The sequence below is a fragment of the Crocuta crocuta genome, unplaced genomic scaffold (assembly GCF_008692635.1).
Source record: "Crocuta crocuta isolate KB4526 unplaced genomic scaffold, BGI_CrCroc_1.0 scaffold64, whole genome shotgun sequence".
In the NCBI taxonomy this organism is placed as follows: domain Eukaryota; kingdom Metazoa; phylum Chordata; class Mammalia; order Carnivora; family Hyaenidae; genus Crocuta; species Crocuta crocuta.
The window spans coordinates 11,658,410-11,671,197 of NW_027530640.1; the positions used below are offsets into that span (position 1 = coordinate 11,658,410).

A 12,788-nucleotide genomic window follows, 5' to 3' on the forward strand; every position below is an offset into this window, starting at 1 on the left:
ATTCTGTGACACCTTTTTGTGTGTGGTTAGTAGGTATGTATATAGATTACTTCAGGTTCCTTCTTTCCCTTCTGTAGATAAATTTTTTCGGTTAAGTTTAACCATACAGTCTGAGTTCTTTTGCCTTACATTTTTTGGAAGATATGTTTGCATGTGGATCTGGGTTGAATGCTTTTGAGTATCTGAAGCCTTCTGTTAATGAACTTGCTTTTTTATGTACTTATTTTCCAGGTCAAGAGCAATCTGAATCCAAATGCAAAGGAGTTTGTTCCTGGGGTGAAGTACTAAAATATTTGAGTAGATGGGGCCCTCTTTTGGTGGATGTAGCACAATTTCCACACTGTGAAGGCAGTATTAGAAGACTTAATTGTAAAAGCTCTCTCTTGTCACTGTGTTACACTTATGCATTGCCAAAGTTTTGTTAGTCTTGCATGCTTAATAAAAGTGCTGAGACTGTTATTAAGTAATAAGCTGTCAAACATTTACTGAGAATAGAATTGGCCCCATGGCTTGATGTGAAGACAGCGAGGAAAGAAGCACCAGTCAAGTTGTAACAAAGCACCAAATTAAAATAACCTCTAAATCTTAGTGAATTGCCTTTTTTGAGGCTAAACTGGTCCTTGAGGGTTAGTGAACAGTTGTTAATGTCTAAACTTTTTTTTTAATGAGTAAATTTAAGTTCAGGTTGTTAGGCACATTTCTCAGTTCAGACTTAAATTTGCATTTGTGACTATCAAGAAGAATTTCCTTTTTCTGAAGAAGTCCTTGTTAGCTAATTTGAAATAATTCATTATAGACAATATGTCTTTGGTTACTGAGGTTCTAAGGTAATGCTCACAATGAGAACTAGCCCTGGCTTTTATGGTATGTTATCACATAAGAAATAGTGAATTCTCCTAATGTTATATCTGAGGAAGTATGTAATTTGAGACTTACATCTTCTAAGGAGTCACTGCATCATAGCCATGCCTATGTGAAGTGCAACATTTGATCCACCATAATCCAATCCAATCAAATCCAAAAGAAATTGTAACAGGTGATTTGAGTGGTGCTTTTCCTTGCTTTGTTAACCATCACTACAATGGTCTGCAGCACAACTTTTCTTTTAACAAAGCTAGAACAGTTTTGGCTTCTTAAACTTCATACTTCGGTAGATTAAGCTGCCATACGTGTTCAGTGTGAATAGTGTTTAAGTTGAAAATATTGTAAAAAAATTATATTTTTTCAAAAATATTTAAAAAAATAAATAATAGTAGAACTGAGCGGATGGTTGTGTTTATTGGTGCTGGCTGGAGTGCAGACTCTCCTGTGGTGATTGATACTCACTGTATTGTGGGTTCAGTACTTCAGGACAACCCTACTGGCAAGATTTGCTAAGAGAGTAGGCTTTACTAGATTCCATAGTGTCAAGTGTGTCATTATGCATATATCTGTCGAAAATGCAGCAGTAAAACAAACCTGATCTCCCTTTCTGTAAGCCACCGTGGTTGCCTCAGGCTGCAGTCAGTGGCAGTGCAGTTACGGAACTCCACCTTAAGAAGGTTTTTGGCTAACCAGTATAATGGCAACCTTATTCTAGTATAATCTCCATTGGCTTCTGCCCTTCACAAGCTGGTCTGATTGGACTAGTTTGCTCTTATGGTTCACCTGGACCATCCCTCTTTTCCCCCTCACAAGCTTATTTATGTTTGTTCCCGAGGAGAAGTATTAAAGGAGTTTGTTCCTGGGGTGAGTACTTTGTTTTGGGATAATCTTTATCTTGGGACAGGCTGACAGCCAGCTAGCAATTCCCTGGTTCTACATACACTTCTGCCTCATGGCCCTACTCAGTTGATGATAATGTCTTCTGAGCTTTTCTTGAGTTTGTTGGGCTCAGAATTAAGGCCATGTAGTCAGTTCTGGTTCACATTCTTCGTGGGGGATCCTTTGGTGTGCCCAAGTACCCCAGTGTTTTTTAATAGCTACCTTAAAAGACAGTAAACAAGTAGGTGGTGGTTTTTTTGTGGTTTGTGGGTTTTTTATAATCTCAAGCACCTGGCTGACTCAATTAGAGCATATGACTCTTGATCTGAGGGGTATGAGTTCAAGCCCCATGTTGGGTATAGAAATTACTTTAAAAACAAAAAATAATTTCTACACTCAATGTGGGACTTGAACTCATGACCCCAAAGAGTCACATGCTCTACTGACTCAGCAAGGCACCCCAAAACAAGTAGATTTTTAAGAAGCCCTGAAGCAGAAAGGATCCTACTTGGCTGTCTTTCTTTTTGGAGCTATGATACAGCCAGTTCCCTATGTGTCTTAATAGCTAAGTACCACAAGTGGCACAGCAGGCTGCCAGATGTATGAGGCTTACAGATCCTTTTCCTCTAAGCTCAGACGGGGGCAGATGAGTTCATTTCCACATACTGCCAAATTATCATAGTGCAGTGTAACTGGAGATTTATAAACTTGAATTATGCATTGTAACCTAATGATTAAGAGCAAAGACTATGGGCCACCCTCCCTCCCCTACTCACGCTCCCTCTCTCAAAAATAAGTATTTAAAAAATAGAAGTTCAGTTATTAAACTGATTATTTAAAAAAAAAAAAAAACTAGCCAGACTTCTAGATGTGAATCCATTGATCATGGACGAGTCACTTTTTTATGCCTTAGTTTCCACCTCTTTAAAATGGTAGTAATGGGGCACCTGGGTGGCTCAGTTGGTTAAGTATCTGACTTCGTCTCATGTCATGATCTCACAGTTCATGGGTTCAAGCCCCACATCAGGTTCTGTGCTGACAGCTAGCTCAGAGCCTGGAGCCTGCTTCAGATTCTGTATCTCCCTCTCTGACCCTCCCCCGATCACACTGTCTGTCTCCCTCTCTCAGAAATAAATAAAACATTAAAAAAATAATAAAAATAAAATGGTAGTAATGACAGGGCACATGGCTGGCTTAGTCAGAAGAGCATGTGACTCTTGATCTTGGGGTTGTGAGTTTGAGCCCCACATTGGGTATAAAGGAGTACTTAAAAAAATAAAAATAAAAGGGTAGTAATAACAGTATCTATCTTAGGATTGTGGGATTCATTAATACACATCAAGCACTTAAGATAGTCCTCAGCACAGGGCGCCTGGCTGGCTCAGTTGGTAAGCGTCCGGCGTGGACTCAGGTCATGATGTCACAGTTTGAGTTCAAGCCCCACGTCAGGCTCCGTGCTGACAGCTCAGAGCCTGGAGCCTGCTTTGGATTCTATGTCTCCCTCTCTCTCTGTCCCTCCCCTGCCTGCGCTCTCGTGCTCGCTCGCTCGCTCTCTCAAAAAAACATAAACATTGAAAAAATGTGTTTTAAATAGTCCTCAGCACATAGAAAGTTTGTTTAAGCGATTGTTATTATTATCATTATTAAAGAGTATTGGAATTTTTCTTAATGTTTGTTGATTTTTGAGAGAGATACAGAGCATGAGCAGGGGAGGGAGAGGCAGAGAGAGAGAGGGAGAAACAGAATCCAAAGCAGGCTCCAGGCTCTGCGCTGTCGGCACAGAGCCTGACGCGGGGCTCAAACCTACCAGCTGCGAGATCATGACTTGAGCTAAAGTTGGATACTTATTAGAGTATTCTAATTTTGTTGGGATTTTTCTTTTTTTTCAAGTTTTAATTTAAATGCTATAGTGCAATATTGGTTTCAGGCTAGAATTCAGTGATTCATCACTTAGATACAATACCCAGTGCTCATCATAGCAAGTGCCCTCAGCACCCATCACCAGCCTCCCTCTATCAACCCTCAGTTTATTCTTTATTGTTAAGAATCTCTTATGGTTTGTTTCCCTCTGTCTTTCTCCCCCCCTCCCATATGTTCATCTGTTTTGTTTCTCCCACATATGAGTGAAGTCATATGGTATTTGTCTTTCTCTGACTTCTTTCACTTAGCACAATACACTCTAGCTCCTGTTGGAACTTTTCTTGATTGTCAGAGAAACTGCACATTAAGACTACTTAGCTGTTTAACTGGAGAGTCAGGCATATGCATTACAATTAGAGATGGAAAGTTTCATAGCATCAGCTATTCTATTTTGAATCTGTCCACTTTGGACAGATTACCCCATCAGGGCCTGTGTGTCAGTTTTAAAGTAATTGAGGTCATCCTGTTTTGATTTCAGGGTTCTTATTTTATGATCACTATTGAAACAATGCAGTATATATAAGAGGAACCGAACACAGGGCTTGATCTCAAAATCTTGAGATCATGACCTGAGCTGAAATCAAGAGTTGGACGCTTAACCAACTGAACCATCCAGGTGCCCCTGAGAGGATTTTTCCTGTTCTTGTGCACTGTCAGTATTTCTCAATCTATTCCATGTCATAAAGTATTAATTTTTTTTAACACACTGGAGTACAAGAATGGGGCTATCTGTGGCCAGAGTTTATGGTTCATGGGCTGCAGTTGACCCATTTCCTGCCTAGATACTCAGAATGCTGAAGGGGTCAATATGTCAGCATACTTGTGAGTTCTTAGTAACCCACAGCAGTTGGGAAGTTCTACTCTCATTATGAAATAGCTAAGGAATCCCATTCAGAAACTGTATTTTGACTGTTTACCCAGTCTACTTTTCCCTGAAGACCGTGAAATAGGTCACAAAAATGGAAACTGAGTAGTTTTTTCTTTGTTTAAAGCATAAGGATAGGGGTGCCTGGGTGGCTCAGTCGGTTGAGCGTCCGACTTCAGCTCAGGTCACAATCTCATGGTTCGTGGGTTTGAGCCCCGCGTCGGGCTCTGTGGTGACAGCTAGCTCAGAGCCTGGAGCCCGCTTCAGATTCTGTGTCTCCCTCTCTCTCTGACCCTCCCCTGATCACACTGTCTCTCTCTCTCTCTCTCAGAAATAAATAAAACATTTAAAAAATTTTTTTGAAAAGCTTAAGAGTATTATGATTTTTCAGCCCTCCCACAAAAGACCATCTAACACACTACCTTTCCTAGGAGTAATTTTTCAGACCTTGGTGCACGCAGACCCAGTTTGTATATTATCTGGAGTGTCTTCTGGAACTGGTTGCTGGGCTTTTGACCTTGAAAATCCTTTGAAGACTGGGCAGATAGGAATATATTTCAGAAAGGCAATCTTCTTGACCATGCTCATCCCAATGGGGAAGTCATAGCTCTTGAGGCTGGTAGACATCTCACTGTTGGCATGGGCCCCAGCTTTCCACTGTATTAGACCTCGTTCCTCTGGACTCCCTGGAAGAGGACAGAAATTACCAAGGCTAGCAACTCCCCAGTACCTCCCCTTCTCATAACCTAGTCCTGAGGCAGACTTCTGGAAATCCATGGTCCTCATTCTCAAGTATTTTCTGGGACTGAAAAGTTACTGAGTCCATGATTTCTCAGCTCCTAACTTGGCCACAGCTCTAGCAAATTCTAAAAGATACTGGTTATACTTAGTATTTACTGTGTATCTATAGTGTACCAGCTCTGTGCTAAGTGCTTTAATTTCTTTATCTCATTTCTCCAAAACATTCCTGTGGGAAGTATATAGGTGCTATTACCAAATTTATATGATGAAGAAACAGGCAGAAAGGTTAAGTAATTGTCCATTTACATCTCTAGTATGGAGCTAGTGTGTGCTAAGCTGATAGGGACCAAATTGTGCCCAGACCCTGCTTTGGGACCAGGCAGGGATATTTAGAAACACAATAATCAGTATTATTATTAAATGTTATGATTCCATATTTGGAAATTACACTTGCTTTTATAATACAAATCTCAGAAAGTCAAGCTACTAAGTAAAATCTTTGTTGGTAGTATGGATACATAAAAGATTATATTCACATAGGAGAATATTTCTTCAAGAGGCAGGAAAGGGGTGCATGAGATCTCTGAGGTTTTTACAAGAGGGATGAAGTTAGAGAAGACTGATAACAGCATGAGTAGAAAGATTTCCACAGCCCCACTAACATTTCCTGAACTAAATTATCTCTCTAAGTTTCAGCTGTAGATGGGGACAGAGAGCAAATGCAAAATGGCCCATCAGCAAAATGCCCATTACACAGAAGAAAGTTGTATACAGGTAATTCCATGATTAAGGACCGGCTTCTGATTTAACCAGACCTGGGTCTGAATTCAGGTTGAGGCAAGTGATTTGATCACTCTGAGCTTCAGATTCTTCAACAATGCACATTCAAGGACTATTAAGGATTATGTGGCACGGGCCACCTTGGTGGCTCAGTCAGTTGTGTCTAACTCTTGATTTCGACTCAGGTCGTGATCTCATGGTCAGTTGTGCAGCTGAGCTCCTCGGGCTCTGTGCTGACAGTGCAGAACCTGCTTGGGATTCTGTCTCCCTCTCTGCCCCTCCCCCACGCATGTTTTGGATTCTCTCAAAATAAACCTTAAAAAAAGGATTATGGGGCATAACATACATAATGATCTCTGGTAGAGATGGTTGCTGATAGGGAGTTGGGTTGAAGGATGGGAATGCCTTGCTGAGGCAAGGCACTCTGAGGCTATTAACATCTGAGGTAGCTTAATCGAGCTACCCAAATCATAAAGTCCATCAGTATACAGTCCACCTGATGCCCTCCATGTCCTCAGATTCTGTGGGCATAGAGGCTGCCACTTCCCTTTCTGACGTCCACAGCTAGCCTTCCTCTAAATGGGAGGGGCAGGTACCACCTATTAGTCCATGGTGTAACTGCTACCTAGAGTTCTCTCATCATCTGGTGCTATCTGAAATTCCTGAGTGCCATGGCACTTAGGCCTTTCCTGCCCTCACTCCACCCCTGCACCTGTGTTCAGGCTAGCAAGTGATCGGGGTTGGAGGGCCATCCTGCTACTCCCATCCCTCATCACCCTGGAATCATGCAGTATTTAACCTCTGCCTCCATGGGGCCTTCCCTGATCTTCCAGGTGCTCTGAAACCCTCCAACAGAGGCAGTATGGTGCAGTTGTTGGAACACAAGCCATAGACTGCATCAGGTGGACTTTGTTAAAATTCCAGATTTGCAACCTTTTAAATCTCCAAATGTGAACTTCGGTGAGTCACTTAACCTCTCTGATTCCGTTTCTTTGTGAAATGGTGTTGATAGTATCTAACAGGATAGTTTCTGAGAATGAAGCGAGACACCTAGTTTCATGCCTGGCCCATAGTAGATGTTTGGTAAATGTTAACTATGCTTGTTACTCATTAGAGCAACTGGGGACATGTAGTTTTTATATTTTACAGGGCACATAAACATGAGCCAGGAGGGTTCACAGGGACTTACATGAAGTTACCTTCCACAATCCCTGCAAAAAGCCCTAGTATCAAAGAGAAATGTTAGGGGCTCTTCTAGTAGCTAGTATTCTTTGGTAGTGGGTTTTGCCAACAAACTGATGTTTCATTTGTATCTGCCCTAATCTAAGAAAGCAAAGGCTCCCAAAGGCATCCCTCAACCTGGTTATCAAGAAATGGAAGGAGGGGCACCTGGGTGGGTCAGTCAGTCGGTTACGCGTCCGACTTTGGCTCAGGTCATGATCTCATGGTTCGCATCAGGCTCTGCTGACAGCTAGCTCAGAGTCTGGAGCCTGCTTCAGATTCTGTGTGTCCCTGTCTCTCTGACCCTCCCCTCGCGCTGTCTCTCTCTCTCTCTCAGAAATAAATTTAAAAGAAAAGGGGCGCCTGGGTGGCTTAGTCGGTAAAGCGTCCGACTTTCGCTTAGGTCATGATCTCGCGGTTCGTGGGTTCGAGCCCCGCGTCGGGCTCTGTGCTGACTGCCAGCTCAGAGCCTGGAGCCTGTTTCAGTCTGTGACTCCCTCTCTCTCTGACCCTCCCCTGCTCACACTGTCTCTCTCTCTCTCTCTCTCTCCTAGAAATAAATAAAAACATTTAAAAAAAAAAGAAAAAAGAAATGGATGGAAACAATTCACAGGCCCCCAGAATGACTCCCCTAGACCCACCCTCTTCAAGACCTTTGAAGCATGCCTGTGCCTCTCTCTAGCCCCTAGTCTCTCCCTCCAGCCAGTGGGCACTCCACCAGCCCAAACTTTGTTTCTCCCTGCAGGTCCTGCATTGCATGGGTCCTGGCCACACTTCTGGTTGAGGGGCCATTTGTTGGAGTGCATATGAGCCCAGCCTAGTTCTGTGTTTCCCTCCCAGGGCTGACCCATACCTGGCACTGTGTTGTCCAGTATGAAAGCGAGGCACCCACCCACAAACATCTCTGTGGTCAGCAGCACAGTCAGAATCTGGTCCACTTCAGGAATGCCTGTGAAATAGGTCAAGGGCCAGTAGACATCTTGGCCTCATCTGGAGACCAGAGCTCAGGGACTTTCTCCCCACTTGTGCAACTTACTGACTTCTTTGAGCAGGCATGGAGATGGGAGTGGTACAAACCCCAACTTCCTAACATATCTGCACCCTATCTCTCCCACCCTTGGGTTCACATCCCAGTTTTGCCAATTGCTACTTGTTACCTTGGGACAAATCATTTAACTTCTCTGAGCCTCATTTTCCTCCTCTGTAAAGTGGAGGTGATAATAGTATCTGTCTCCTGGAGCTGTTTTGAATATTAAATAAGCACATGTAAACCTCCATAGCTGTCCACAGAAAGTGTCTTAATAAAGGACAGTTGCTAATCACTTTTCAGCTTCTGGTTCACATCCACAGTTGGGCAGGATTTGTGGTTCTGTAATATGATGCCTTTGACGGAGGGAGCTGTGCCCAGAGTCGAGCCCACCACACCTCCCCCATTGACCGAGACTTTTAGACTAGCGGAGGCACCTGTGTTGATGGCGCCGGGGTTGGACTCCAGGTAATTGGGCAGCGTGAGTCCGAAGAACATGGAAAATCCGAGCACGAACAGGTTGCGAGAGGAGTTCATGTCCACGAACTGCAAATTGGACAGCCCCACAGCCGTAATCATGCCTGAGGGCGCAGGAGAACTGCTGGAGGCGCCTTACAGGCCGGATGGGCCCCACCACTCCACGACCGCGCAGAGACCCACGGCGCACACGGGGCACTCACCGAAAAGGGTGCAGAACATGCCCCCCAGGATGGGGTCAGGGAGCGAGGCAAAAAGGGCGGTGAATTTGCCAACAGTGCCCAGGACTAGCATGATGCCCGCGCCATACTGCACCACGCGCCGGCTGCCCACCTGCAGGGGAACCAGGGGGCAGCGTTAGACTCTAGGCGCGAAGCCGGGGCGGAGCTGGAGGCGGTCTGGGGACCGGAAGGCGGGCGGGGCCTGTTATTAAAGTGAGCACGAAAGGGCCAGGGCTTGATGCGGGGCTGGACCTCTTGAAGACAGGGCGTGGCTAGGCCAAAGTGGCAGAAGCTTGGGGCGGGGCTTTGTGCCGCTCCGGCTTGTTTTGGCACCTTGGTAATCCCCAGAACGCCAATGTTGGGGCTAGACGAGGTGGACCCGTTTCCTGTGCCCAGCAGCCCCGCGATAATGCAGCAGATACCCTCCGTGAAGATGCCCCTGTAAGGAAAGAGCGAGTTGGGGCCCTGGTCCAGCCTCTGCCCTGGCTTATGTCCTCCCATCACCCTGGGCGGGCTGCTCGCCTTCTTGGGGACTGTTCAAGCTGCAACTATCTGTCCGTAGTACTCCCCACTTCAGGCCAGAGGTAAGTCTGAGAGCCAAGAGCCCACGTCCGAGCGCTAGTCCCAGTGCCCTGGAACTTACTCCCTTAGGCGACTCTGGGCTTCAATTTCCTCATCTGTAAAATGGGCATAATAAGGGTACCTTGTCTCACAGAGTCGTTAGTAGATTGCATAAGAGAATACACATGGAGGGCTACGCACATGAAAGGTTGTCAACGACCATCGTTTCCCTTAGGCTTCATTATCTCAACTACCTGTTAACACTCAGATGAGCTATGAGAGTATCCCATTTCATAAGTAAGAATGGGGTCTGGAGAGTATTAGTGACGTGAACAAGTCCACACCTTTGAGACTCAATCTTGTCCCTACATTTACTTCCTGAGTGGCCCCTGAGGGGATCAGATATTGGAGAGGGCAAGTGGCCATACCTGTTGATAGCATGTACTGGAGGAGGTGGTGCACCAGCCAGGCGGGCACAAGCATAGTAATCTCCGATGGACTCAATGATGCCAGCTAATGTGGCACTGAACATACCCAGGACAGCAGCCGCAGTCACTGTGGGCAGGCCCCACTGACCTAGGGAGGGAGGGAGAAGGGAGGATGGATGCAGTAAGCTCTGGGTGCATCAGGGAGTGGACTAGGCAGTATGTGGGGGTTAAAGTATCTCAAGCTGGCGTAGGAGCTCTACAGTTGTGGCAGCTTATTTGGGATCACTCTGTCATGAAGCTGGAGTGAGGCTTTGAGGAAAACCCCACTCTCCCTGCCACACTGTAAATGTACAGCTAATGCAAAGTGTATCATCGTCTGGGTGAGAATCATCAGGGGTCTCATAGATGGTCTCAGCTAGAAGTGGAAGGGACCAGGTGGGGGTGTCTCACAGGGATAGGGGATGCGGATCCAGGGCGCAATAGCCATGATGTCCCCTCGGGCATCCGTTCGTGCCTGGAACCCATAAGCTGTGGGGTCTGAAGGCAGCACATTCGTCAGGGTCAGGATATAGCAGAGCAGCCACACAGTCATGATGGCCAGCACAATCTGAAGTGGGATGGGGTGAGGGGGAGCACTGAGGGGCCTGGATATCTTGGTCCAGGCTAGCCAGTCCCTTACCTCAGCCCCAGCCCCAGCCCCAGCCCTAGCCTTTGCCCCTGCCCTATCTCAGACCTGGGCCCCAATACCTACTCTAGCCCCTGACTAGGACCTCATCTGTGCTCTGGCTCTAGTTCCTCTGCTGTCCCAGACCTGCCCACNTTGCCCTGGCCCCAGATCCAGCCCCTGCCCTAGTCCCAGCCCCAGCTGTCTTCAGCTCCTCACAGGAAACATCTTGAAGATCTGGATGCGGAAGAGAGTGAGGCCCTTGCCCCAGCGGTAGACAGGCAGCAGGAAGGTGAGGTTACGCAGGTACTGGGAGAAGAGGACGATCAGGAGAATGGAACTGGGGGGCAGAGACACAAAGGAAAGGTGGCTGGTGGGCTGGGCTGGGGCCAGGACACGAAAGGGGTGAAAGGGCTGGGGCTGGGAAAGGATCAGGCTTAGTGCCAGCTCACCAAGCTGAGATGCCCCAGTGGGAGCCAGCTCGGTCGCCAGCAGCTTGGAAGACAGAGAGGCCAATGAGGGAGACTGTAGGGGTGACCGTGAGAGGCCCTATGTAGCTGAGCAGGGCCCCAGGCAGCCCCGTCAGCCCGATCACCACCTCCACCATGCTGGATACCATGATTGCACCCTGGACCTGGAAAAGCAATTAACAGTACTTTAAGTCACTATTTAGAGGCTATGACCTCTACGTAAAAAGAAAAAAGAAGAAAAAAGAAAAAAAGCTCCACCACCTCCTTGAATCCTCCAACTCACCAGTGGCCCTCACTCCCATCTAGCCCCCTCCTCAGGTCCAGATCTCTTCTATCCCAGGTACAAACCTACCTCACGTATCCGTGGGTGCCAGATATGAGAAGTGTTCAGGGGAAGACTCCAGTTACCGTAGATCTCCTCTGGGATCAGAGACAGAGACACACACATGACCAGGGGACACAGAGAGGAAGAGAAGATGCTGCCATGAATGCACCCTGGTATCTGGACTCAGGAAAGTCACCCAGACTTCCAGGCTCCTGGGCCTCCCCTCTCCAGCACCGACCCCAGAAGTGTGCCCACCTTCTGGGGGGCATTTCCATCTCTCCAGGCCCAGGATGGCTTTGGCTGGGACCAGAAATGCAAAGGCGCTGGCCTGGAACAGTGGCAGCCTGGAAGGAGAGGCACAGAGCAACAGGGGCAGGGTCAGAAGAAGGCAGGGACACATAGACAGGGGAGAAGGGGAGAGAGGGGTGCAGACAGGAGGAGAGAGAGAATCACACGCAGGGACAGAGACACAGAGGAACAAGGTCAGGGCATCGCTGAGAGAAGTTACTATGGCCCCAGGCAGGCCTCTAACATTTTGGGGGCCCAAGGGAGAAAACAAATGGAGTCCCTGGCCCACAACATGCCCCCTTTCCTTCCCAACCCCACCTCTGCACTGTGAGGGGCCATGTACAGGGAAGCAGGCAGTTCAACTCTTGCATCCAAGCCCTACTCACAACCTTCCTCCATCCGCCCGCCACAAAAACAACCATCTTGTGGCCACCCAAGCCTAGAGCTGTGCACACAGGAGCAGGGGGCCCCTGAACAATGGACCATTGAAGAAGCCCACATAAGCCCTAAAAGTGAGGAATTACCCAGGGTAGGGCTTAACAGGAGGAGAGCCCAGCTACGGTACATTCCCTAAAAGCCACAGACTTCTTGCCTTTGAGGAGAGTTAGGGGCCCAAGGTGGGATCCCAGCTTCCTGGCTCTAAGGCTGGCTTGGGAGTAGGAGTAGCAGTAGCAGGTGGTGACAGAAAGCAGCTTTTTTCTCAAAAAAACAAAAAAACAAAAAACAAAAGCAGCCCTCAGAGAAACCACCTGCTCCCGCTGTGTGGATCGCTGTGTGTGTTGAGGGTGGGGAACAGGGGCCGGGCAGCTCACCGGATGCCCAGTGTGGTCTGGATGAGGGTGGTGATGCCCACGCAGGTGAAGATGGTACCGATGAGCTGGCTGATCATGTGCTGGTCGCGGCCCACACATAGTGCCTCAGCCAGGAGGAAAGGCACAGCAATGGTGCCACTGAAGCATGTCAGGTAATGCTGGGGGGGGCGGGGGAGGAGAGCGTATGAGGCGGGGCCCATAGGGCTCACAGGGAAACAGGGGCGTCCTAACCATCCCCATCCCTC

The 12,788-nt window shown here is 47.3% G+C and overlaps 2 protein-coding genes across 2 annotated transcripts in view; one reads left to right on the forward strand and one right to left on the reverse strand.

Moving 5' to 3' along the window:
• Nucleotides 1-1,262, forward strand: part of PAIP2 (poly(A) binding protein interacting protein 2) — a 19,200-nt gene extending 17,938 nt beyond the window's left edge. The window contains exon 4 of the mRNA XM_077768741.1: nucleotides 232-1,262. Within this exon, the coding sequence (XP_077624867.1) occupies nucleotides 232-288 (57 nt within the window). The 3' untranslated portion in view covers nucleotides 289-1,262. The remainder of the gene's footprint in view (nucleotides 1-231) is intronic.
• The window catches only part of SLC23A1 (solute carrier family 23 member 1), a 14,431-nt gene that overhangs the window by 344 nt on the left and 1,299 nt on the right, over nucleotides 1-12,788 (reverse strand). The window contains exons 3-14 of the mRNA XM_077768740.1: nucleotides 12,544-12,701; nucleotides 11,699-11,787; nucleotides 11,471-11,538; nucleotides 11,101-11,282; nucleotides 10,868-10,988; nucleotides 10,435-10,591; nucleotides 9,985-10,132; nucleotides 9,329-9,434; nucleotides 8,978-9,107; nucleotides 8,735-8,878; nucleotides 8,124-8,219; nucleotides 4,951-5,214 (exon numbers count right to left, since the gene is read on the reverse strand). Coding sequence (XP_077624866.1) covers nucleotides 4,970-5,214; nucleotides 8,124-8,219; nucleotides 8,735-8,878; nucleotides 8,978-9,107; nucleotides 9,329-9,434; nucleotides 9,985-10,132; nucleotides 10,435-10,591; nucleotides 10,868-10,988; nucleotides 11,101-11,282; nucleotides 11,471-11,538; nucleotides 11,699-11,787; nucleotides 12,544-12,701 — 1,644 coding nt within the window. The 3' untranslated portion in view covers nucleotides 4,951-4,969. The remainder of the gene's footprint in view (nucleotides 1-4,950; nucleotides 5,215-8,123; nucleotides 8,220-8,734; nucleotides 8,879-8,977; nucleotides 9,108-9,328; nucleotides 9,435-9,984; nucleotides 10,133-10,434; nucleotides 10,592-10,867; nucleotides 10,989-11,100; nucleotides 11,283-11,470; nucleotides 11,539-11,698; nucleotides 11,788-12,543; nucleotides 12,702-12,788) is intronic.